This window comes from Oryzias latipes, chromosome 13 (genome assembly GCF_002234675.1).
Source record: "Oryzias latipes chromosome 13, ASM223467v1".
Lineage (NCBI taxonomy): Eukaryota > Metazoa > Chordata > Actinopteri > Beloniformes > Adrianichthyidae > Oryzias > Oryzias latipes.
The window spans coordinates 32,477,649-32,504,864 of record NC_019871.2 but is presented as its reverse complement, the minus strand read 5'-3'; the positions used below and the strand labels follow the sequence as shown (position 1 = coordinate 32,504,864).

Sequence of the window (27,216 nt, the reverse complement as noted above, 5' to 3'; positions counted from 1 at the left end):
TGGTGTAAGTATAAGGACACTGAAAAGAATTAGCACTAAACTGTGTCTTATCAGAAGAAAATTCTTGACCCACATGGAGTGGATTTCTGGCGGTCTGGGGTTGGGGAGGGGGGTATTCCCGGGAACTCCCAGGAGTACCCCTGTCTCCAATATCCCTCCCTTCTTTTTTCTTCTTCTTCTTTTCCATCTGGTCCAACAACAACAAAAAGGATATAAATATAATTAATTTAGATAAAGTTTAGCCTAAATTACTAAAGGGGTTTGTACAAATACACATCTAGTATGTCAGAAGATCCAGAACCCAATTGTAACAGTAAAATCTGTCCAACACAAGAGGCCTTCAGCTCTGATTTGTCTGCTCAGCTCTTGGACAGAACAAATAAAAAATATCAAAATAATAAAGTCCAGGTTTGTCTAGACGCTGTAACTATATCATGTAATGAAGCTCTAAAACACGTCTGTCTACCGCGTCGCATCAACGCTGATCTCTGCCCTTCAGAATAAAAGCGCTGTCACGTGACGGCGTCATGAGGGGGCGGGCTCACTCCAACCTCCAGCCAATCAGCGCCTCTGTTTTTGCGGCTTCCCATTCAACAATAAACAACTGCAACCTGACCACTGAGCACAGTCAGGCAGCACACACCAACGTGACAGGCAGTCGCTGCCTTTGCTAGCAGACGGACGACAGCGTCACAGACACGCACACCTCGTGGAAGCATTATATTGACTCCAGGGGGAGACGGGGCGCGTGGAGGGGCTTCGGCGTCTGCATGATAATCTAGCGCCGGAGAGGTCGTTAGCTCTGGCGGCTAACGCGAGTTAGCTAAGTTAGCTGTAACAAGCCCTCGTTACGCGCAGCTGACCTCTACCACAACACCTCAGCACTGCTTCTTCCTCTCTCTGCCGTCTCGGGGACGCGAGTCCCGCTTGACGTGACCCAGGACCCCCGCGCGGTGCTCTGCCGACGGTTCTCGAATATGATCCACAATGAGCCAAAGAGACACTTTAGTTCATCTGTTTGCTGGAGGGTGAGTATCTTCTGAGTGATGCTGTACCGCCGCGGCTAAGCTAGGCGCGGCTAGCTAACAAGGGTGTTTTTGCTGCGGTTTTAGCATAAATGAAGTATAGATAAAGGTGGTGTCCCATGATGTTAGGGTTACGTTTAGGGTCTTTTAATCGCGTCAGGCATCCGCGTGCCTGAGCTTCCCCCTCCGTGCGTGTGCCGTGGCTGACATTTCAATGACACTTATGAATGAAACGGCGGGTTTGAGGTCGTCTTCAATCTGGAAGCTGCACTCCTGTAACGTTCAGCCCCCAATAAATGTCTGCCGTAATGTTTGGTGGCACTAACATGTTCACTGGTGGAAGGTCACTCGTGAAAATGACTCTTACGACACCAACAAACGTGTGGAAAGCTGTGACGCAATGTTGGAACTGTGTCCTCCACGCGTGGTTCTTCACAGTCTCTGGATCACCAAGATAAACACAGAATAGTGAAAAGTCAGGGTCTGCAGCTGTGACAGGATGAAACCTCAACACCACCATCATCATCATCGTCATCATCATCATCATAGATTGTGTGTCTCATCATAGCTGCATGGTTCTGTTTAAAAAAAGAGGCTGAACCTTTAGAGAAACACTGAAATACTCTCATCCCGTGGAAGGAGGAAGCTCTGAGTTTATACGCTCAAGTGTGATTATCTTTTATTTAGCATTTAGTGAGCTTTAATTTAAAGGAGCAGATCCAATGAGACCAAACGGCATCTCTGTCAACGTCCTCAATTCATTCAATTTTGATTCATCTTTTTCATTCATTTTCTTCACTTGTTTTATTTGTATCTGAAAATAATCCACCTAAATATGGATTTGAACTGATCAAAGGTGACATTTGTATTAATCCAACAATGACTTTTCTCATTTACAATCGCAGTTCTTGTGTTGAAAAGTAAAAGAAAAGCCTTTTTTTGCGAGTTACTTCTTTAAAGGATCATCAATCCACGATCCAATAGCCTTGCATATTTTTAAAGAGAATTAAATTAACTTTTTTCAACTCTTGCTTTCACAACATTATATGCTTTCTTCATTTATAACTCTACAAGGTTTGTGGGAGGCAGTAGTGCAGATTTAATTTAAGATATACTAGCATAACATGCAGAAGACACTATAAAGCAAATGCCATATAAACCGATTGATGGGAGTTAGGCAGTCTGTCAGATTAAGTGAAGAATTTCATGTTATTTGCTAAAAATGTTTGGATTTTCTTTACTTTTGTTGGATCCTCTTAAGCGGTGAAAAGGCATCCATTCAAAAAAAGTTTGTTTTGATTAAAACGTGTGAAAATAAATCCACCCAGTTCAGCATTTCTGAATGAAGTGCATGAATGTGGAAGCAGAAGGTGTCACAGACTCAGACTCTTTAGGGAAGCATCTTACAAGTTAGCAGGTCCAGTTAACAGATGAATTTGTGTTACTAAGAGCAGATCTACCGCCCATCCATTTTCCAAACCCACTTGATCCCGTTCAAGGTCACTGAGTTGCTGGAGCCTATCCCAGCTGCCGTTGGGACCCTGGATGGGTCGCCAGTCAGTCCATCGCAGGTCTAGTGAAACCACTTTGTAGAAAAGAAGTTCACCTCATTTTGCCAGTTGTGTCCTTTGTTCATGTTTTTATCTGTGGTTGGAGACGTTTTGACAGCTCTTTCAGCTTTTTTGTTGCCCTCTAGTGGAATTAAAAATGACCCCCTGACCAGAGTTAACGTCCGTCCCGTTTGCCTCTGATGCCCCCCTGCTGTCTTTGTGCCTCAGTCTTCCTATGTAGCCTGGGGGAACTATTTTTTCCAATCCCCCCTCATCAACCTCATACAAAAAATCTTGTACGTTTAGCTCTGTTTTTCTCTTTATGTCACAATATTCTCCACTTAATGGGTCAGAAATCTTTTGAAAAATCAATATTTACCAGAAATATATATATATTTATCAAACCATGAGTTTGTTTTCCAATTGGTAGCTGTAAATAAGCACGGCCGTTGTGTTTATTTAGATTTAAAAAGGAGTTTGCAGAGTTGGAGAAGCATTTTTAAGCGGCCAATGGAAGATCGAGTTTGGGGTCTTTAAGGCTGACTTTGTCTCTGAGACCGTCTCGGCTTTAATTATGGTCAGAGACATGAATAATTCCCTCTGCGGCTCAGACTGAAGCCCACTGGGCTCTGTTGTTTGACCTGCTGCACAGCCATTGTCACAGGCATTCCTGACTGGCTCTCTGTTCCCACACTGTGCCGTATTCTTGTCTACATGCCAGGAGATTCCATTACCAACACCACCTAATTCACTTATCTCATGCTTGCGTGCACATTTTTCCCCCAACAAAAGTCCGAAATGCAGCTGTTTTGTCAGCTGAGGCTCAGACGTGACACGACGAGCCCCCTCACCCTTTCTGCACGTCTTTGTTCCAGATGTGGGGGCACGGTTGGCGCCATATTGACGTGTCCACTGGAAGTGGTGAAGACTCGCTTGCAGTCGTCCTCCATCACGCTGTACGTGTCTGAGGTCCAGCTCAGCACTGTCAACGGGGCCAGCGTGACGCGAGTGTCTCCTCCAGGACCGCTGCACTGTCTCAAGTAGGTGCTCCCTTACGTCATTCAGAAACATGGATGTAAACTCTACCGTGACAGCAGAAACATTCAAACTTCTGCCACAGCACTAGCGCTCATCATCATCCATCAAAGGAGACATCTGCGTCTAATTCAGGCCATAGAGCGGCGAGCTCTTTACATGTGGGAGGGGCTACGGATGAAGCTACTTTTGGGAAATAGTGATTTTTCCAGAGGAGCTGTGGATCCAACAATTCCACATGACACGCTCAACTTTGGATGAGCTCTGCGAACCAAGGCCGCCGGTTTCTATCACGAAGCACATCGCCATCTGGTCGTTGGTCACATGACTCCTTTAATTTTAAAAAAAGTGTTTCCCTTACATTTCAATACGCCTCAAAAACCACCTCCAAGCGCAAAAGCTTTTTTTCTGATAAATGCAAGTCTTTGCGAAATTGTCGTGTTTCCATTAGTCAAATTTATTATCATAAATCCAATTTGCGCAATTTCATCGTCAATGGAAACACAGCTGCAGATGTGTCTGCAACCTTTATTGTTTATCTTTTAGGAGTTTTTATTATTTTTGAATTAAGTCATTTCCAGTGGTGAAATAAAAAATCCAGCTGTTTTACAATTAAAAATAAATAAATTTAAAATTCACTTTTTCATGTAGTTTTAGATTGAATGAAAACATCTAAGACACTATCTGATGGGAGTGATTTTAAAACCCCCAAATATCCACACAGCCTGACGTGCTTGGAGTGACTGACGCACCTAAAAACAGGAATTCAGGATTTAATTACAGAGAAAAGGATGCATGTTCTTTGTGCTCGTCTTTCAGGTTGATACTGGAGAAGGAGGGAGCGCGCTCTTTATTCAGGGGCTTGGGTCCAAACTTGGTGGGCGTGGCACCTTCCAGGTAAGCTTTCACTGTAAGAGTCAAGGGTCAATAATGACTGTTGTTTTCAAAAAACCAGTTGGTGCTTTCTTTGTGATCCTCTGTTAGTGGATTTTTTTTTTATTTGATTTGAAATGGTTTATTTCAAGCAATTAAGTAGAAATAATACACAACAGCAATATAAACATCAGTTATACATTCATACAGTAACTAATCAAACTTAGGATAATTAGACATATTAATAAATATTGCTTGAAAGGGAGTGGGAGGAAGCGAATTTATATAATCCCACCCCGTTATACTATAACCATTTTATTACATGATTTATCAATATCCGGTTCCTAGGTTTTATCAGACAGAATTAAAAATCATAAGATATCGATAAAGCACATGACAAAGATGAATTACTTAAGTATTACGTCAGAAGATAACTATTTTAGAAATCAACATGGCAAATGCAGATCAGTCATCTGGAATATATGCAGATTATGTTACTTATAAAAGCCATTCATATGAATAAAACGTAATACTATATCAGTAAAGCAGACAACACTGTTTCAGGAATTTTCATAGCAAAAATTTCATCAAGTATCAAAAGATAAAAACATGTGCAAAATTATGCTACATTAGGAAAGATTTTTGAATCAATTTATCAAGTTTTGGAGAAAGTGAAGTAATATCATTAAAAGTCAATCAATTTAACAATTTTCAATAAGTGATTAATCATTTGTTTTACTTTTTTTAATATTTTTATTTTTTATTTTATTTTTATTTTTATTTTTTTTTATAATAAAGTAATGCTGTAGGGGAAAAAGAAAAGGGTCCATAGCTGTCGATTGTCCAAGGTTGGTATTTCTTCTTTTACTGATAACAGCCGTTCTCCTGGGTTCAAAACAGAGTTTATAGTTCTCTTCGATGTTATGACTGCAGACATTAGATTCAGGTCCATATCCTTCTTCAGCTGATATCACTCAGCGACGGTGAAAGTTGAGGTCAAGTTGTCTGCAGGTCAGAACTCTGCTGTTATTCAGGTTACGTAAAGTGATGAATCCACGTGTCATATTTCTTTAAATTATTTGGCTCTTTGATTTATTACTCCATGTTGTTTCAGACGACCGTGATCAAACACTTTTCAAAGTCTTTCATGGTGCTCACAACCAGAACCTTGGACCGGTCCTCTGGACCGAGCGGTTTGACGTAAATCCTGCAGCCTTTAACCCAAGTGTTCTCAATCTGCTTACGCTTCCTGAGAAGCCGTGCATGTTTTGAGATTTCAGCATTCCTTCTGGTCAGATGGTCGTTCAGATAAGCAGCCGAACCTTTCAGTTGTTTCCTTTGGTTCATCAAAGCTAGCTTGTGTTTGTGATTCACAAACCTGATGAGGATCGCTGGTTTATCCGTCTCCTTTCTCCTGGGGAGCAGGTGGCAGGTTTCGATGGTATTGAGATCCAGGGAAATCCCTTTAGATGTGAGAAATGAATGTATTTGCTGTTCCAAAGACACACCGATCTCCGTATTGGCACTGCTAGCTACGCTAGCGCTAGCATTAGCAGTGCTAGCTCGAGGCTTGATTGGTACTCCAGTGAGAATGACATTATTCATCCTTACTTGCTGATCCACATCGTCCAGTCTTTTCTCCAGAATCTCGACCCGGTTTTCTCGCTGCTCGTTTTGACCCCGAAATCTTCGGAACTCTTCCATCATAACACAGAGTGGCGTTAGCTTAGCCGACACTTGTTCCATAAAACTTTTCAGCGTTTCTTGAACAATGTCAAGAGTCTTCTTGAGGTCATCATATTCTTGGGGTTTCTTCGGGGGCATGGTCAGCTCTCTTTTTTGAAAATCAACCTTTTAAGTAATTTGAAGATAGTTGTATTCGCAGAGAGGCACGCCACGCGTCCTGCCGTGTAACCCGGAACCGGATCCCTCCATATTGTGTCTCTGCCACACGGTATCAACAAAGTCGTCTGTTTGTCCAAACTTGTCACGTCAAGATGTTTCCTAAAATGAGGTGAAATCTGCCGTCAATAGGAGAGTATTTAGGCTTTTGTCTGACTTTCCATTCAGGATCAAAGACCATCATCATTTTTCTTTTGTTATCATATTTATTCCTACAAACTTGCTTCAGAGTTCAAATTTACGTCAGGCGTAGTTCCTTATCTTATCCTTCATAAAAAAGCAGGATTGAAAGTTGACTAAAGGTCCAACTGACGTTATTGGGACAAAAGAATCAGAAGTATAAAAGCTTCAACATTACAGTCTTAGGGAACCTGCTGAGCACGCACAGATAAGAAGAAAATCAGAACAAAGAGTTTTAAAGGTTTTCTGAGAATTAGAAGTGTTGAATGGTAATGCCTTTATTCTGAAGATAAGCTAGAACACTTTTATTTTGAAAGCAGTTGTAATGGAGCTACTGTTAAACAAAAGAGAACTTTCTCAGAAACCGAATTAACTACGTTACAATTACCTTCAAAATAAAAGTGCCACAGTGGGGCAAAAAAGTATTCAGTCAGCCACCAATTGTTCAGGTTCTCCCACTTAAAAAGAGAAAGCAAAGATCCCCAGACTTCCCTCGTCCCGGCCACTTCCTCCAGCTCCTCTGGGGGGACCACAAGGCGTTCCCAGGCCAGCTGACAGACATAGTCCCTCCATCGTGTCCTGGGTCTTCCCCGGGGCCTCCGCCCAGTGGGACATGCCCGGAACACGTCCCCAGCTACCCGAGCCACCTCAACTGGCTCCTCTGGATGTGGAGGAGAAGCGGTTCTAGTCCGAGCTCTCCACAGGTGACCAAGGTTCTCACCCCGTCTCTAAGGGAGCGCCCAGCCAATCCTATGGAAGAAGCTCATTGCAGCCGCTGGTATTCTGGACCTGGTTCTTTGGGTCATGACCCAGAGCTCATGACCATAGGTGAGGATTGGAACGAAGATCAACTGGTAAATTGAGAGCTTTGCTTTTTGGTTCTGCTCTCTCTTCACCACAACACACCGATACAGCGACGGCTTGACGAGAGACACCGCTCCAATCCACCTGGCAGTCTCAAGCTCTGACCTTCCCTCACTCGCTAACAAGACCCCAAGAAATTTTTACTCCTCCACCTGGGGCAGGGCCACTCCACCCACCGAGAGATGGCAAACTACCTTTCTCCGGTCAAGGACCATGGCCTCAGATTTAGCGGTGCTGACCCTCATCCCAGCCGCTTCACACTTGGCCGCAAACCGCCCCAATGAACGCGGGAGGTCCTGGCCTGATGAAGCCAACAGGACAACATCATCTGCAAAGAGCAGAGAGGAAATCTTGTGGTCCCCAAACCAGACCCCCCTCCGGACCCTGCCTGGCTGTGCCTAGAAAACTAAGAGCAGAACCAGTGATAAAGGGCAGCCCTGCTGGAGTCCAACATGCACCGGGAACAAGTCTGACTTACTGCGGGCCAAGTTGTATTCCTGAGCCAGCAATACCCATCCCATGAGCTGCTGGTTGTGGTTGTACATTTACGACAACATCTGACAGGTGACAGTTTTTGGTGTAAAACCGGCTCTGTAATGCTGCAAAGACGCTGCTAAAACACAGAGGATTTAGTTCTGTTATTATATTTAGAAAATACAGTTTTTATTTGTGTCCTATGTCCTACGAATTAATTTTATTGTATTTATCCTCCGCGTCTTAAAGGCCGGTAAATGAAAATACTCTCCGGCTCTAAAGCGGTCCGTTTTCTTACATTTCGGCGACAGACGGACAGCTTGTTAGCACAGCATAATTAGCATAATTAGCATTAGGGGCTAACAACAGCGTCGTTCTCTAATCAACACTTTTTATGTACCGTAAATTCCGGACTATAAGCCGCTACTTTTTTCCTGCGCTTACAGCCCTGCGGCTTATTCAGTGACGCGGCTAATTTGTGGATTTATTTGGCGGCCGCCTTGAACGTACTTTTTAACTCGGAGCTGGGGTTGAATGCGTAATCCAACTCCAAACAGCAAGCCAATTATTTATCTACACAACTCTAAGCAGCCAAACAGCATGGACCTGACTTCAGGTCTTAGACACTTCAGTCATGGTTCAACAAAAAGAAACACGCATGCCCAGCCGCATCCCAGAATCCTTTGGTGCCATTAGACCCAACGTGCACATGACCGTCACTACAATATGACGCAGCTTTCAAGTTAAAAGCAGCGTGAAAAAATCCACCGTCACCAACGGGTTTGGAAAAGCCGGTCAGCTGCGTGACGGAGAGAACAGCGCATGGAGTGAATTTACCTCAGAGTCATAGTGACACTAGTCCATCTATTAGCAGCTCCGTAATATACGAGATGATGTTCTCCTGCTACTCGTTCACATAGAGCTGCGGGACAGATGGCAGTCTGAAGGCTCCCACATGTAACAACGCATCCTCTCTCACCCCTCATCCACAAAACGTACAGTATTAAGTCCGATTGCTCTGCACAGACATGATTCGTTCCGTCCACCAGCAGCCGCGTGCGTATCAAGGCGCGCATATCGCGCTGAGGCGCGCACTTTTCAGTCAGTTTTAACCAGCCCTGTTTCTACCATAATGCTGCCGCGACACAAGTGGAAGGAGAGCTGCTCTCCTGTTTGCCACCACCGCTGCTCCTTGCTCATTCTTTAAACACTGGCAACATTGTGGTGACCCAGGGAATAGCCCCGCCTTAAGCCCCTAAGACTCATGGGAAATGGAGAATCGCGGATGTAAATTTCCTCATCATAACTGAGGTGACGAATAACATAAGGTGACGCTATGCCGACTCTTCCCACAGTGAGGTTTAAAGCGGCATTCAGTCTGGGAGTCAGGACATGCTTTGACAGGTTGGCCGCGTTGCTGATTGCATGCGGCTTGTACGCTGATGCGGCCTATGTATGTATGAAGGTAGCTCAACACGTGAAAATGAGTGGGTGCGGTTTGTAATCGGGTGCGCTCTATAACCCAGAATTTATGGTATTTGTCTGTTGCTGCTGTATGTGAAGCAGCTTTATCCTCCACTTCTGACTGGATGCTGAACTCACCGCATGTTCCACGTCTATCAGCTTAAAATAACCACAAAGGTGAAGTGACCGCGGGGGTGGAGCGTCTCGCATGCACTTGTTTATGTCGCATGGAGACTGTAGACGAGGAGAAGACAAGACATTCACCCAAAGGAGAGCTAATAAACATGACTAAGTTTACGCAGACGTTTACTCGCCATGTGGCAACTAAAACTCGAACTTTTACTCGCCAAACAGAAGAAAATGCTCAAAACTGGCAAGTGTTAATTTCAGACCCTTAAAAGTGACGTTATTCGTGATAGACTCATTTTTGTATCAAGAAAAATTCTAATGAAATACATATCATTATCGTTTCATCGCCCAGCACCAAGAGATGCCCTCACTACCCTGTGAGGGGGTACTACCCTGTGAGGGGGTACTACCCTGTGAGGGGGTACTACCCTGTGAGGGGGTACTACCCCTGCCTCAGATGCACGCGCATCTACCGCCAATTTGAATAGCATGGAAAAGTAAGGATCGGCCAACACAGGCGCACTGCATTTTCCGACCAGATAAAAAGAACCGCTGCGCTACATAAAGATGTAAGCGTGGAAAAGAGCACAGTACAGTAAAGCTGCAACAGAAACGGCTGTACTAAGCTGCCATCCCAAAGAAGCGCTGCAGTTCATGCCGGGTAGTCCAGGATAGCAGAAACCTTAATAATACTGGATTAGATTTATCTGCGCTTTTCCAGACGCTCGAAGCGCTTTATTCATTCACTCATCATTCGTTCTTGGTGATGGTAACTACTGATGTAGCCACAGCTGCCCTGGGACAGACTGACAGAAGCGTGGCTGCCTTTCGCCCCATACGACCCTCTGACCATCACTGAGACATTCACACACCATTGGAGCCACACTGGTGGCAGGGAGGCTGAAGTGTCTTGCCCAACTCTTTTAAGGGACAGAAAAAAGTACTTTGGCCTCATTTTTTTCACCATCTTTTTACCTTTCCCCATATTCACACTTTAAGTGACCCCCCTAACTCAGTAGAAACTTGGATAAGATCCCAGTGTCTTGTTCTGTATTGATTCTGTGGTGTTTATTTCTGATTCTAAGCATGATTGTTTACCAGGACAGGTCATGATTATTTTCTCCTGATTCATTTGTCAATGAAGGGAAAGAGCTGTCAGACAGAAAGTTTTCATGTGTAAAACAAACAGTGCTGTAATGCTGTGACAGCAGGGCTCCCTAGAGTTCCTTGGTAACGCCGAAGCATTAAGGTTTAACGGTCATTAAGGTGCCATCCACTCGCATGGCTTTCTCAGCAGTTTTGCATTGCAACCACAGCCGCAGCATGCCTGGAAGAACATTACCGTTGGTCTCTGAGTAGAAATTACTGCCAGCTGAGGATGTGGGGCAGCTGCTGGGGCTGCAGCCAGCAAGCATGCAAGGTGTTTGATTACTATCTAACATGGATGAGTGCCAAGTGGGTTTGGGTTCGTCACAGATGACGTTTCCCATCAAAGGTGTGTGTGGATGGTTGGAGATGTTTCTAAAGCTGACAATATTAGCCTAATAAATAGGATGTGACAATGATGGACTGTTTTTTTGTATTCTTAAAACACCTGCTCCAATGAAAATATGTTTTTAACATGTACTTGTGGCATTTTTCTGGTGAGGGAGGAAATATTTAAACAAAATCGAGCTTAAACTTGAATTTCTAAGTATTTTGTTATTGAAATCCTTGAGAATCAGGAGCAGATGAAAAAATGCAGTTTGAAAAGAGTTTATTTGTGAATACGCAGAATGAGCCACAGTCTCCCTGCTCCTATTGATCACAATATTTGTTGCCCCACTGATGTTAGGTTGGGGGTTTTAGGGGCTGTACGATAGTGGGAGAAAGTGTAAATAGACAGCTCTCAGCGGGGGGCTCTTTGGCAACGGTCCCGCCCACAGCTCGGAGATGAATTTCTAATGAGCTCCTTCCGCTCTGCAGAAACTGTGTCCTAGAAAACACCACAGGTTTTTTCATTTTGTCCAAAAACAGGATCATCATCATCATAATTAAAAAAAACACACTGGGAACACTTTGAAAATGGATCAAAGGATGACCAGAGCGGGTCTGTAGGTTCTTGTTTAACTGATGAGCCACACTAGAACAGACTGAAGGATCTGGGACTAGTTGTCCACAGAAATTCAAGAATACGACCATCTGGTGTCTTGCTGAATTGTTTGCTGACTCTGTTGGTCCTTTGTTTCCAACAGAGCGATTTACTTTGCGGCGTACTCCACGGCCAAAGAGAAACTAAATGGCATTTTGGAACCAGACTCCACGCAAGTCCACATGGTGTCAGCTGGAATGGCAGGTAACTCGGTTCTGACCTGTATCAGTGCTTGTCGAGGTCTTCAACCCAGTGAGCGTCTTGTCTGAGCATATGGACCTCGACTGGTTCGGAGCTGGTGAGCTGCTGCATGCTGTGGAGTTAAGCAGCTTTACAAATGTGGATGTTCTGCTGTTGCTCTCATTGATCCCTCTTTAAAGGCTGAAGAACTGCTTTGTTCTGGGATTCTGTTAGGACTGCAGCATCAAAAGTTGACCTCCAACTGTTCATAAAGACAACAACTCGTCGTATTTATCCAAATATTCTGTGGCGTGAAGATTTATTTATGAAACAATCTACATTTCCTGTAGTGTATGAGCTGTCAGAGCTGAAGTGACAGCTGTAGATTCTCCAGAGAGTCTAAATATGTCCATGAAAATGTTTGAAGAAACCTCTACAGGGGTACAAATTTATACAATTTGAAAAGAGGGGGTCATATTTTTATCAAACTTGTAATTTCTCCGAAAAGCATCTGTCAAAGTGAACATTGTGGTGTAAACAACTTAAAATATGTGCTAAACACTTTTATAGAAAGTCTCTAGAGAAAAGCCAGCGTTCTATAGGCTGGAATAAAACTATACTAACTAACTAGATCCTTTTATTTACCCATAAATCCATCTAGTCCCTTTTAGCTGGACATATCTGTACTTTATTGCAGTCTGGGATGTTCAGTGTTTGAGTTTGAATCTTTTCATCTCTTTAACTAATTCAGCTTTGCTCCCTGGAAAAGGTGTTTCTGAGCACTGAATGTAATCTGCAAATGAAACACACATCCAGCTTTACAGGAAAAAAACACCATTTATTCACAGGCACAAAGCAAAAACAAGTAGTTGTTATTAATAAGTTACTTTATATTCCAGATTTGGCCATTAAGAAAAGAGAAAAAGAAAACCTTATTTTATTTTGGAAGTGCCGCTTATAAGTAAATTCTTTGTCACTTGAAAGTTTTCTTCTTAAAAACTCCAGTGTTTGTTACTTCTCTTGGTTTTTATGTGCTAAACCGACATAATAAATATTCTATATGCTATATTTATTGCTGTCATGCTGAAGGTTTGCCTCAGGGTGTAAATCCTCTGGGTTACTGCTGAGAATAGTTCAAATGGTTGCATGCCTGACATTCTGCTACACACAAGCCTGTGTCTGTTTTAGGCTTTTACTCTACTATAGCTCTCTTCTCGCAACGGCATTAGACCCTTTGCACCACCAGGGGTCTCTAGCTGCATGTGAGGAGTTACTTGGGTCTGCGTGAGTACTCACCACAGATCTGTGCATCTTTTTGTCTTCCTTTCTTCTTCCACATTACCAAAAAAGGCCATCTTGTACCGTCTAAGCTGTTTGATGGCTTTAAGTTTAGTTTGATCTAGAAAAGGCTTCTTACCATTGTTGTGAGCTGTCCTGTTTGTCAACACAGGTGCATTCAAAACATTTTCATTCTGGCTAGTCGTTAGCAGACAGTTCATCATTCCCATTGGCTGCTTGTACATTAGCGACTCTCCCGTTTCCATAATCCTGTTGGTTTTCTCCTCCTCAGGTTTTACAGCAATCACAGCAACAAATCCCATTTGGCTGATTAAGACGCGGCTGCAGTTGGATGCGCGGTAACCACGACACTACCCCATCATTTCCTGTAACGTCTTGGATGAAATAAATAACTTCAGAGCGAGTGCACAGTGTGTTTTGCTTTGTCTTTCAGGAATCGTGGGGAGCGTAGAATGAGTGCGTTTGAGTGTGTGCGCCGCGTCTATAAGGCTGATGGCTTCCGAGGCTTCTACAGGGGAATGTCTGCATCCTATGCTGGCATTTCAGAAACTGTTATCCACTTTGTGATCTATGAAAACATTAAACGGCGCCTCCTGGAGGCCAAAGCGCCCAACATGGAGGAGGAGGAGGACTCCTCTAAAGACGCCTCAGACTTCATTGGCATGATGCTTGCTGCTGCCACGTCCAAGACTTGTGCCACGTCTATTGCTTATCCTCATGGTGAGAGCCCACCGTTGACTTAAATGCCCTTACGGGGGGAAATGGGCTGTCTGCAGGGGTAAAGTGGGCAAATGCACAAAACCACAATGATAAAGAACGTTCTAAATGGGCATCCTTGAACGCGCTTCTACAGTGTTCACACTGGACTGTTGCTGCCCGACACTAGCGCATGTCTGCCACCTACAGGTGGAGGAGGCTTGGTGTCAAATGTCAGAAGGGGTGCAAATCTGGTGAATCTCTCTCCAGGCTTTTTCTTTCACAGCTCTGTTCAGATACATGAAAGACTTGGAGTTATAGAATTCCAGCCGGACAAAAAGCACAATTATTCATTTCTCTTTCAATTTAAACGATTGGCACTGGACACTACCTACACGTCATGAACAACTGTGAGGCCCTGATTGATCCACGTTACACTGGTTTAACTCTCAATGCACGTTCAAAGCCACGTGTTTGTATGTAGAGCCGGAAAACTGACCTAAAAACCTGCATACAGAAGTGAGAACATGAGAGTTTTGAATGTGGAAGCCCAAAATGTGCATATACACGCAGTTACATGCACTTTTCATTGAAAGTGTTTCTGAGTCTGGTGTGAACGTAGCTGAAGGGCATCGAATGGTAGCATCATCTGTACGATACAACTTCTATTAGCCGTATGATGCACTTCACATTACACTGACCACGTGCACAGCAATGTGCGTTCCATGTTTATGACGTCCCTTAAAGGGTCTACATCGTCCTTTTCTTAAGCCTTTAAGTAAACTATATCCATGTAATCTATTACCTTTAGCTCACTAAAGAACATGAGTTATTTTTACAGTTCACCTTTCTACCTTAAAGTAAGACGAATAGATCTCTGAGGTTCCGTCTTTCTCTTCATTTCATGACGCCAACCTGGAGTCGGCCACGGCAGCGTGTTTGCGTTTCTCCCACGAAAACAAACGACATCCGAACTTTTCCAAAGATGGATGTGCGTGTTGTTCATAAAAAATGAAAGTGTTTAGCCGATCACCACTAGCTCTGTGGAGAAAGTGGGCGTGTTTTTAGCCTGGGGGCGGGGCTGATAGCACAGACTCTTCCTGGAAGGGGCGGTTCCTCCCTTTGTGACATCACAATCCGAGAATCCGCTGGGTTTTGTGGATTAGGAGGGGCTGGTGCTCAGAGAGCAGGTTCATAGAGGAATGGTCAGAAGTGCGTGAACAGATCAAAAAACTGCTTTGGGGATGTTTTTCATGAGGAGTGAACTTTAGAAAACACTTAAAAGATCAAAAAGTTGACTTTGGATGATATAGGAGCTTTAAGGTGACCAGCTACAGGGGAACTGCAAGGCACACCTGTGCTCCCCTTAGGATGCAGCTGACTGAGGCTTTACGTCTCACCATTGGAAATGAATACATAAGTGTCAACTAAAGCCTCCTTTCTTCCTGGCTTTGCAGAGGTGATCCGTACCCGGCTACGAGAGGAGGGCACAAAGTACCGCTCCTTCTTCCAGACTCTAAAAACAGTGCCCAAAGAGGAGGGCTTCCGCGCTCTGTACCGTGGCCTCACCACCCACCTGGTACGCCAGATTCCCAACACCGCCATCATGATGTGTACCTATGAGCTGGTGGTCTACCTCCTGAATGGATAAGTCCCCCCCCCCCCGGTCCTTAATGGATGAAACCACGTCCACCCCAGGCTGGAGAAAGGAGAGGAACGGCATCGGCACACCAGCTTGCACTGCTAACAACCTGCTTGGCTACAAAAGGACAGAGACGACCCCTCAGTAACACAGGTGGTGGTTTGAATTTCCAGAAGGGTTTTTCTTTAATTACCAAAGACTATGGCACAAAGATCACAGCCAACAGTAAAAGTTGCCCTTTAACTTCAAACAGGAGATGTTTTTTCCAGATAATCAGAGCCACTTTAGATGGAAAGCTAAAGGAATCAGATAAATATAATAAAAGAAGTTTTCCAAATTTTATCACACACTTTATTTGATACTTTCCAACTATCTTTTGATGGGTTAGAACTAATTGGAGCACTTATTCGCCTGTGCATCCCTCAGCTCCCACACCAATGCCAAGAGGGAGATCGTCTCTTGAAAACACGGAGCAGTGGGAGCTTTAGGCTTTTAACAAGCAGGATGGAAATACTAGGAGAGGCGGGATGTAAGAATCTGACCATGTGCCTTGGTGTGAAAATGTCGCATATAGACCATGATGCTCAGCACTTCCTGGGCTCTGTGGGGTCAAAACTACACAATCAACAAGTTGCACACTTTTTCACGTGGATGGAAGAGTTTCATGAGCTCCATGAGCTGGACACATGTGAATTACATGCATTATTTTGTCCTTCATTTACATGCTTTTGAAGTAGTTGCGTGACTGAATCCGTGGCTAATTGGAAGTGATGTCAGCCGCTGTGCGTCAGCGGGAAGAAAGATCTCCAGTTCAGCTTCCGGCTGCTGGACCCGGAATAATTCAAGTGTGTAGCCTTTCCTAGAGCAAGGAAGTGAAACAAATACAAAAATACATTAACAAGTTTTAACAAATGGTGAATTTTCTGGACGTGTATACATATAATATATAACCTAAATAATGTGATTCTTTTTTTGTGGTAAGCCCAGTCTTGATGAAAGGCCAACATTGACAGCGTTTCCTCCAGAGGAGAACAGAATGCTGGACGTTGTTACTTTGTCTCTGAAAAGGTTTTTCTTTGGCACCTATTACCCCCCCGCTCATTCCCTCCTGTGCTTTCCCTTCACAGGGAGAATCCCGCCTTGTTGTTCAGGCGAGGACAGTCCTCCTGAGTTTACACTGGAAAATACTTGTACAGTTTTAGTCAGTTCAGAGAAAGTCGTCAGGAAAATGTTCTCCACAAACGCACATTCATGACACACACACACACACATTTTTACACAATCCTTGTGTCCGGAGACCCATCTTTGGGAATTCCACAAGGCTTCAAAGTTTTTCTCTCTGTTTTGCCCCAGATGTGGTTTTTGTCATTGAATTTGGAGAAACTGTGTTTGCTTAAAACATTGTTGTCCTCCCAGACTGCAACACTGATTGTCTGCATAAACTGTTATGGTGGTGAGCAGTTCTGATCCTGATCCTTTGATCCAAAAAAGCAGATTAATAAATGAATTACAAAAAGATGGAGCCCTGCTACAGCAGCACAGTCTGGGTCTGTGTGCTTCAGCTACGACTGCCTGAACGCCGCCTCACTGATGCTAACGTGTTTGTCAGAGATCGGGTCTTCCGTCCGTCTCGTTTTACGTTTGCACCCCCCCCCCCCTCCCATGTTGTGTGTTCATGTATTTCTGCGAGAGGTTAAAGTTGGGAATCTGTGTGTCACACACAGTCCACTGAATACCTGCAAACAGTGTTGTTGTTTTAAACTTCTCATTTTAGCCAAATTCTTGCCTTTTCCAGATGCTCATAGTGTTTTTCCAAATGACGAGCCGACTGGATGTGGATCGCTCTATGCATTCTTCCATACCCGGTTTTGTACAGAATAATGTCAATAAAATGAAAGAAGTATATGTGGATTTTCCTGTCTTTGTCGTTCACCTTTTGGGACATCCCGTCAGATGTCGCCACAGCGAATCGGCTTTCACTGATTCACACAGGTGGTTTTGACGCTGGATGCCCTTCCCGACACAACCCTGTGCTTCATCCAGACTGGGGACCAGACTGGGGCCCCCTTGTAGCCTCATAGATGGGCAGTAGCTATAAAGGCTGTTCCCACACAGGATGAAACTCATTCCCATTCTTTTTTTTTTTTTCCCGTATACTTTATTTATCCTCAATGGGGAAATTCTTCTCCGCATTTGACCCATCCCCTGGGGGAGCGGTGAGCTGCAACTGAACTGCGCTCGGAGGCGGTAGCGTTAAGGGCCTTGCCTAAAGACCCTCACTGAGTGATGTTAATTGCTCGCCATTGATATGGTAATTGCCCCCAGTACCATTGTTTCTTCCCCTCCGGGAATCGAACCCTGGATTCCTGCATGGTAGCTGCTCACCTTACCAACCGAGCTACCCAGCCGGTAAGGAAAGGAACCCATGGAGCAGTCCTGCGCTTGACCAACTGAGCTATCCAGCTGCCAGCTAGATGTTCCTGTTAAGATCTGCTTTAAATACTGTGCGTTTGTCAAAGAGAATGATGGTAGACGTCGCCAGGGCTCATCGGTGACCCCACAGGTGTCAGGAGATCCCAGCCCAGCTGTCCACAAAAGGGCCGACTTGCTGGCCCTCATGACTTTTAGGGCAAAGGTTTCTGCTTTGCTGTTTCAGAAGGGTCGGGCCATGACTCATCAGTGTATTAAAGACGTGTGCCCTATGAAGGAGAGCATCTTTTCTATAGCTTTCCACCATGTAGCAGTGGATGCAGTTTATATTTCAGGAGCAGCAACACCTGTGGGCTTCTTTGTTTCTTCAGTCTTCTTCCATGAGGACAGACTGATGGAGTTGGAAGAACTTCTTTTTAAAGTTGGTAAATCAGTATTTTGTCCTGTAGTTTTCTGGAAAGAATTAAACATAAAGGTTTTCTGTGCGTTGTGTTTCATCAAAATACCTTCTTTAAGCTGTTCTAACTTTAATTTAAACCAAAGAAGAATCCAAACACAATTAAACCGTCTAATCTTTGCTGGTTATTCCTGCTGTACCTCTGAATGAAGAAACAGCTTCTCTGAAAACACTTCATTTCTTGTTTTCTTTTTGAGTTTAATTTAAACAAATGCACTATTTTCTCCTAATAGATAAGAAAGCAAAAACGTTTTGTTTGCAAATCTCCACTTGGGTTTTGTGCATTTAGATGCTCAACCATAAACTGCACATGATTGAAAAATCCACCTTTATGTAATCATGTTAGAAGTATGAAGGCTTGTGTAGTCAGGTTAACAGTCCTTTAAAAAAATCTGCAAAGTGGATTAGGCTTAGCTGGAATATTTTCTCTAATAATCGGGTAAACGCTTTAATGTTTTTGAAGGAAAAAACTGCCGATTCTTTGTAGAAATCTAGCTAAAATGTGTAGGTTAAAGAAATGATTCAAGCTGCAAAAAGTTTTAAAAAAGCTCCATTCGGTACATATTCCTTGAAGAAAATGGTCGTTTGGTGTCTGAATTATTTGAAATATTTAAATGAAAACTCATTTTATTTTGGAAGTGATCCAAGATCTTCATTGTTTTGTTTTATTTTGGATCAAAACGCCTATAAACTCTGGTTTCTGATTTTTTTTTTTTTTGGCATAGTTGGTATAATTGTGGCCACTGGGTGGCAGTGTTGTCACCTGAATGGAGCCCTTTCATTGCATCACCTCAGTGGACCTTTTGGTGAAGACTTAGCCTCGGAATAATTCGAACCAAATAAACAGAAACACGTGTAGCTTGAATGTTAATCGAAAACAATATTTGAGAAAAAAATGGCTCTGCAGGCAGCAGTGTGACGTCATCCAGAGCTGCTCCTGGCCTGAATAGCAGGACATCACGGACGCATCCTCTGCAGGAGAAGCAGCCGGACTCGGCCTGTGATGGCTTTGTTTTGTCAGGGTTTCCAACACTTTTTGTCAACAACGCCAGAGTTGTTGGAAAGAGCCTCAGGGGTGCAGGTTGTTCCTGGCCTGTAAAACTAAGCGATGGGGACACTACAGCAGGGAAAAACAGTGATGGAGCCGGTGGAGAGTCGGTGCAGGTGGAGCCTTTTCCTCTGAGCTGCAGCTCATTTTACAGGCTTGTGCTGTTCTCTTGCATTTAGACGCTTTCCTCACATTCATTTGGAATTACTTTATTGATATTTTGAAGTGCTTTTATGCCTTGCTTCTTAAGAAAATACATGAATAAATCTTTAGGGACAAATCAGAGGCCCAAAAATATTGAATAATTATCATGTTTAAAGACTTGCATAGTAGAATTCAAAAAGCTTTTAAAGCAAATAATTGCGTTTCATTTAAAGCTTGTTTTTATACTAGACGGAACTGCATTTCCAGGAGAACATGCAGGGTTGAATACTATATTGCAGAATGAAAATATTTGGCAAGAAAAATAAATTAATGATGAAAGTTGACCATAAATAAAGTGAAAACAGCACAATAACAAAAAAGATATGATTTTGAAAAATGCCAGAGTATCGAACCAGCGAGCTTCTGCATCAAGGATTCCCCATGTATTTCATAAAAATCCTGGAATATCTTTAAAAGTGCAAGGATTAGAAGGACCAAAGGTCATAGCTGGAAAAAGCTGAAAGAGCTGAACATTTGAATAGTTGAATGTTAAAATAGCTGAAACATTGTAGAAGGAGTTAGTTAAGATACAATAATAAAGAAAAAGAAACAGGGAAACAATGGTTGAAGGCCTTATAGCATTAAATGCTTTATAAGAAGGCCACTTTTGGACATACATTAACCAACAAGCAAAACAAAAGTCAATATTCACCAAATGCTTGGATTGTCAGATCTGTCTGTATGTAGATATCGCTGGCAGCACCCTGATGACAATTACAGGTGTGATGGCTGTCGTGTGGGTCTGGTTTTTTCTTCCTCTCCTCCAGGAGACTGATGGTGCAGAGCCTGCACAAATCACCTCCAGGATGCACTGGGCCCCCGGGCTTCACCTGGTAATCAGAGATCCTCCACATGACGCATTGCATCGTCCCAAAACTCACAACTGACTGACTTTTCCTCAGTTGTTAATGAGACGGGGGAAAATCTTGGCGGCTGCTGGCTGTCGGTGTTATCCTGTAATTGCAGTAGGAGGCTGAAAGGTTTTGTGATCAAATGCTAGCTAATGGAGGTTTTCTGCTCTGCTAGCACACCTGCTTGAAACTGACAGCATTTGAGGAAATATGAGGAATTTGTTATTAAATAAGGAAGTCAGTCTATTACCAACTCTACTCTTTCAGTCTGTTTTTTTACACATTTACGACATGGACTGCAGGGATTTAAGGGAAAGAAAGGGCCAGATGTAGATTTTTTAACCTTGTGCTATCCTAGGCACTTTAACATTGGGAGTGGGGTCATCTAGACCCACTAAACAGTGCTCTGAACCTTTTTTCTTCAATGATTTGTGATCTTCACTGGTGTCCATGGATAACATGAAATCTTTCCACCTTTATCCACCTTTGTCATGGTAGGGAGAACACGTCAATGGAAGGGGGGGGGGGTCATAGGATAGCACAAGGGTTACACATTCAAAGTAAAGAACGTGTCAGCACGCATAGGAAGTGAAGAGGAAGACAAAAATCCACTTCTTTTTCAAATACCAGAAAACTCCTGCTAGCTTACAGCCTCTCCTACCCCAAGCTAACATTAGCAGTGCCACATGGTGATCAACATCGTAGCCATCCATCCTTCCGCCCAGTTCTGATCCAGATTCCAGCTCAGACCAGGAAAACAAAGACGCTCATGGATCTGTGTGTCTGACAGTGGATGATCAGAAAGGAGCAGAGCAGGGAGACTTTGGCCCCACCCAGTATATTTTTTATGTCATCATGATTCACAATGATTTGAACAAAGAAAAACTCAGGAATACAATGTCAAGCTTCTTTCTGTCATCAGGAAAATCATCAGGAAAATGCAACAAGAACCTGTTGAAAACAGTAAAAACAGCATTTACTTTAGAGCAGGGGGTATTCCAGGAAGCATGTTTAAACTAGCCTGACTTTAACCCTGAACTCTGGCTGAAATCCGCCTGAACTTGCTTACTCTGGGTATGGCGGTTCCAAAAGACTGGATGTGAGTTAGCGTAATTATGCTCCACTTGGTAACCCTGGGTTAACGCACGTGCATGTCCAGTTACGTAAAGACATCCTCAATCTGCCGATTTCCGGAGTCACCATGGAAACACGTGGAGAAAAAAAGAGAGCGCTATACTTCAGTGAGATGGAGTCTGAGATTTTAATGACGGCGTATGAAGATTATACGTCGCAAATAATTAAGTTAGATCAAAGTAAAAAGGTTTATCTTTCCAACATCCATATGTGGTCTTATCGCCCTCTCACTGTAGAAAAAGTATTATCTGAGCTTCTTCATCCACTAAATCATCTTCAAATGGACACGCCATGCTGCTTCACCTCTCTGAAAACAAACTAACCTTCAACTAAACCTGCTCCAGACCAGGTTATGTTCAGAGCATGAGTTGCTATGGCAACTTGACATATCCTGAAACATACTTCTGTTTCTTACGGAGCACTTGTCCTGACCTTAAGATCTTAAAATATATCTTGTTCCTATTCCGTTCCCACAAGATACTATTCCGTTCCCTCGAAATGATTAACCCGTGCGAATGCAATAATTATTTCGTTCGAACGCAATAATTAATCCGTTCGAACGCAATAATTATTCACGTCATAAGTCATTCACGTGGATATGCTCTCTGTACGCCGGCAAAAGCCGCTTTCATCGGTAACTTCCGGGTCTCTGTGACCCATATTCGTTCAAAAAAGGAACATGAAAAACAAAAATGATCACTTTATTACCGTCTCAATGAATATAAGAAAAATATCAAAAGATTTATGATAACTAAGCTGCTTTGTCATACGATAGCTCCTGCTAGGCTACTACTAGCTCTGCCGCAGAGCTCTTTGATGTATTCCGGCATTTAGGCAACTGGCTGGTCTGTTGACAGACAGACAGCTGATATTGTAGTTTAGGGTCGAATAGGAATAATAATATTCAGGACTTGTCTTTTATTAACTTTAGCAGTCAGTTGCTTTACATTCGAAGGCTATTAGGCTACATGCTAACTAACTAGCCGATCATTTATCCGATTATTAATTTATGTCAATTTATCCGCCTGAATGACTTATGACGTGAATAATTATTGATTAACTCGTACGAACGCGTTCGAACGCAATAATTAATCCATTCGAACGCGTTCGTACGAGTTAATCATTTCGTGGGAACGGAATAGTATTTCGTACGAACGAGATATTAATCTGTGGGAACAAGATATATTTTAATATCTTAATGTCAGGACACGGGCTCCGTAGTTTCTGCAACTGAAAGCTGAGGTTATCAACTTCCTTAGCCTCAAACGTACCGTGGGAGCTAGCATAACCTGCTTTCTGGAATACCCCCCTGGTCTTTTAAATCTTCCTGTTGCTCAAAAACATGAAACCTTGTTTTTTAATGAAAGCAACTAGAAGTGTGTCTTTAGTCTCAGTGCTGAGTGTCCAACATTCTCTCTTGCAGAACTTTGCTTTGGCTCCAATTGTTCGCCATCGAAGAATCTCTGGTTAAAACCCAGAAGGTAGCATCGTGGAGCAGCTGTAGCCCAGGAAGCCCTAGAGGGTTGCTGGAATACTTGAGCAGACTCACAGAGTCCTTACTTCTCTCACCTCAAGCATGCTGCTGGACTCAAGCTGTCATGAAGTAGGAATCCCTAGACTGACATGCAGAGAGTCAATGAAACAATCCAACCCCAACTCTGAACAAAACATGCAGGAGAGACAGACTTACCCATTATTTATGACCTAACTGAGCTTGTGTTGGATGTGCGTTCAAGAGTCGGCACAACTCAGCAACCTAAATAATTGATAAAGAGTAAATAACTACCGTACCAGCCGCGCACCAATCTTCCATCTGAGTCACTAATTGACTGTTTTCTCCTACCGCAGTTGGGGTTTGGACTTGCATGTCTGCTGTGCTGAGCCCAAACAAATCTATGTGTCTGTGTGTGAGGGTGGGAGTGGTGGAGCACAGTGGCCACAGCATGTGACGGTGCTGCTCAGGTACCTTAAAACAGAAGATGACACCTCTGCGGACAAACGAAGCACAAGAAGCATCAAAAAAGCTGCAGAGATGCTGAAATCTTGTTTTACAGGCCTTGACTTGATGATATTAATAAAAATCCAGAAATGTCAGTTCTGACGAGTCGACCCCACCCCAAAAAGTGATGTGATTGCAGTGAGAGAGGTTTCTTTAAAAGCACGTTAACATGCTACTTAGAGTTCAAACTGATTTGTTTTTTTTGTTCAGATTGCTCCAGATTTCTCACTGCTTAAAAACACTGCGTTAACCACGATGGTTTCCTGTTGTTGTATAAAATACACAAAAGTGCCTGTGAATGTCTGGAAATTACACCAAAGACTCACATCAAGTAGGATCATCCGACAAGTTGGAGCACAGCACTTTCCCCGAAGCGCTCGGCATGCACAACCGATTTTTGGTGACTCAGTTCTTGCACTGTTCGTTTATGACCAACCCTGTCACAGAAGAACAAAGACGTGACATATGAGGAGTGTGGAGGGAACGGCACACTGGGTAATAACGGGAGGGGACACACAAAGACTTTTCCAGAGACCTGGGAAAATGATAGGGTGACGTCGGTCGGAAGAGCTGGGGAGCATTCAGCCGCGCTGGGGGTCCTCTGATGCAGGCAGGCACATGCATGCAAACTCACCAGTATCATGGCCTCGCTGCACACAATAGACGTACATGCATACTTGCCATTACACAACACTGCATGCGTGCACACAGCATGGAGCCATGAGTCATGTTCAGCTGAAGCTGTCTGTCTCTCACAGGGATCAGCTTTTTCCAGCACTGCGATGAAAGCTGAGAATAATCGGCTAAAGTCAACCGTCACCGTTCCGTGTGCGTCCGTGTCAGAGATGAACATGGAGTTGGTTCCAATCCCAGCTTGGTTCTATCTGTGGGCTGTCTCTGCAGCTTTCTCCCACACTCTGAAAACAAGCTTCATCGGGGACTCTAAACTGCAGGGAGCGGCGTATTTTTCTCCATCTGGCCCCAGACCGGTGAGTTGAGCCATCCTTGGGCCTGGATGTTTCCCGATCATCCAGGTGTCTAGACGTGGAGTCATGGCGACTGGTCTTCAAACATTCTTCTTCCTTGGAACGTTCCACCGCTCATCCAAGGTTGAGCCGAAATTCTTTCACGACTCACTACATAGTGCGTTTACCACTTTGTGGTGCTGTCCGAATCTACTGTCATAAAATCAAGTACCCCGATTTCCCAGAAGTCTCTGCAAAAAACCAGTGTTCATCGATGCTCGGTAGATTATAGACCACAATGCCATGTGTTTGAAAACAATGTGTTTTAAGTCCTTTCTTTAGAAACCATCCATATTTTCATCATCAGAACACATGGGATTCAAAAATAGTCTTCGTGAAATGCTTGCATTCTCAAAGTTTTTATTCGTGAAATCCGTGGTGTCAGATCTGCTGTTGAAAAATAAAAAAAGTAGTGAGCATGGTGTCTGAATTGCTTTTTAAATGGAGGGCACTGTAGTCCAGCACTTCATGGTTTCAGTTAGGGAGTATGGAGGGAGCTCAGACACAGCCCGAGTGTCACGACACTCAGGTGAAACTTTCTGTTTCACCAAATCCATGAATTGATTTCACGTTGAAGCAATTTACCCTATATGCTCTTCATTTAGTTTTTACCATAAGAATTTGTAGATATTTGGATTTAAGTTTCACTTTATTTCTGTTTAAATTATTAGTTTAATTAAAATGTGTTTGTAAAATTGATTTCTGTTAAAAAAGTCAACATTTAGTTGTGGTTGAATTGGCAAATGGTATTAAGCTGAGTTGCATAACGTGGTTGTTATTAAATGCTGCATAGTCAGGTTTGTACCTAGAGCTTTACTCTAAAAGTAGCACTCAGGTCGTGATTCTGCTCAGAATAAAACTATGCAAAGCATGAGGAGCCCCCACCCCGCCCCGCCCTGTCTCGTTTTAAAAAATAAAACTAACAGGAACTCCCTAACTCCTTTCACAATAAAGGCGGAAGAATGTATCCGCTTTGTGGCAAATATTTCTTTTGGCAAAATAAAGGTAATAAAACTCTTCACATCACCGTCAATTCATTTTTTTAAAACGTGCCAATATCTACACATTTATTTCTAAGTAAGTTTATTGCAAAGTTGTAATTGTATTTCTCAGAAAGCTGTTTGTACGTCGTGACCGGAAGTGGCGCTTCGGCGGGAGCTAGCTTGACAGCGGTTACCTTTCCTTGATCCCGGCCCCGCAGCCAATGAGCGGCTGTCGCGAACGCACGAACGGTGGAAATATTCACGGAACACGGAGAAACAAAGGAGCGCAGCCGCTAGTTACTGGTGAAACGTCCTTTCACTTCCCCCTCCTCGTTCGGACAGAACCTCTGAATTGGTCGGTGTTCGGAACCGTCCCGGAGAAGTACTGACTGTCTTCAAGTGTGAAATCCGAGCGCTCCGTCCGTCCGTTTCCCCTCGAGTCTAACGAAGGCAGAACAAACTTGTATAATTTGGCGTCGTGGGAGTTTGCTGTCGTTTCTTTTTTTCGTCCTCCGCCTCTCCTGGATGTTTCGGTGAACGTCCGTGTGGTAAGTTTGTTTCCTACGGAGTTTGTTTAAATTGCGTAAGAAAAAGAAAGAAACGAATGCTGCGTTCACTTGTCGCTTTACGCGAGGGAAAGCAGAGACCTCTTCAAACTTCGTCGGTAATTTGTCACGTCATAGTACAAAGAGAAACGAGCACCTTCTGGATTTTATATTATGTCACGTAGATGCATTATATCTCAATGACAAGCACACCAAGAAAACACGTGACATTACAACAATAAAATGATGTTTTTAGGAACTATTTCACTTTCAGCACAGAAGGATCATGCATCCATTCAGGACGGTCTAACCTGTTTAACAACTGCAGTGCATTTGTTGCAGCTGTAGCATGTGAACTCTCCCTTCACATCATGTTCTATAGCTAGAGAAAAGGCCTCATCAGAATAGTCCGATTATCAGAAGTCGTGGTGTTGCTTGGTGGTTTTGGTGATTTACAGCAGCTGCCTTAAAAGAACATAAACATTGACCTTGTACAATGATTCTCTGAATTGATATCCCATAATGAGTTTATTGGATGTGAGTGTATCTGCCGTCAGTTTGCTCCTATGTTGTTGTAAACTTGGTTTTCCAAGTTTTCATGATACATTTGAAAACCATATGGGGTCAGGATGGAGTACTTGTAGCAAAAGGGACTCTTTTTGTTTTTAGCCCACTTGCCTTTAGATATCCCTTCTTTTGAAGGCTAAAGTGCCATCCTTTGACCTTTACCACACCATCTGGTTGGTCTTGTAGGGCTTTGGGAGGCTACTGTCCAGATCAGCCTCTATGGAAGCTTTGTGTGGATGGCCTAAAGCAGATGGTGTGACGGAGAACAAGCTACCTGATGCACATTGAAGGAAATAAGTAGGGCGACTTATAGTCCGGAAAATACGGTATTTCTTCTTTTGCTGATTTTTAGGATTGCCCACCTAAAAAGAAATTGACATGTAATTTTTAACAAATTTCTAAACATTTGTTTGCATTGCACGTAGGTAAAGAAGTATTTGAACCGTCTTGCGCCAAAGACGTTTTACTTTTTAACAAAACACTTATTAGCACAGAGGTTAGACGTTTTTTGTAGTTGATGAGGCGATTT

At 43.3% G+C, this 27,216-nt stretch overlaps 2 protein-coding genes and 1 long non-coding RNA gene across 4 annotated transcripts in view; 2 read left to right on the top strand and 1 right to left on the bottom strand.

The window, feature by feature from the left end:
• Positions 1-592: 592 nt before the first annotated feature.
• slc25a36 (solute carrier family 25 member 36) lies at positions 593-17,355 on the top strand. The gene is made up of 7 exons (XM_004075962.4): positions 593-1,028; positions 3,451-3,615; positions 4,430-4,507; positions 11,731-11,831; positions 13,378-13,444; positions 13,540-13,826; positions 15,260-17,355. Exons 1-7 carry the CDS (start codon positions 988-990, stop codon positions 15,451-15,453), a joined length of 933 nt encoding a protein of 310 aa, XP_004076010.1. The 5' UTR covers positions 593-987; the 3' UTR covers positions 15,454-17,355.
• A 5,456-nt stretch (positions 17,356-22,811) lies between these two features.
• On the bottom strand, positions 22,812-24,429 carry LOC110016166. Its single transcript, XR_002874425.1, has 3 exons — positions 23,412-24,429; positions 23,259-23,324; positions 22,812-23,186 (listed from the first exon to the last, which is right to left on the bottom strand). It is a non-coding gene; the product is annotated as an uncharacterized LOC110016166 (long non-coding RNA).
• Positions 24,430-25,719: 1,290 nt separating this feature from the next.
• LOC101166894 (SPRY domain-containing SOCS box protein 4) overlaps positions 25,720-27,216 on the top strand; it is a 33,613-nt gene continuing 32,116 nt past the window's right edge. For both annotated transcript variants that reach the window (XR_002291598.2, XM_004075961.4), the window contains exon 1: positions 25,720-26,123. The gene's annotated coding sequence lies outside the window, so the exon portion shown is untranslated. The remainder of the gene's footprint in view (positions 26,124-27,216) is intronic.

Excerpts from the sequence above, each read along its gene's own strand:
- slc25a36 (XM_004075962.4), top strand. The coding sequence starts at position 988 with ATGAGCCAAAGAGACACTTTAGTTCATCTGTTTGCTGGAGG. Across the intron at positions 1,029-3,450 it reads GTTCATCTGTTTGCTGGAGG|ATGTGGGGGCACGGTTGGCG; the intron begins GTGAGTATCTTC and ends TCTTTGTTCCAG. Across the intron at positions 13,827-15,259 it reads GTCTATTGCTTATCCTCATG|AGGTGATCCGTACCCGGCTA; the intron begins GTGAGAGCCCAC and ends CTGGCTTTGCAG.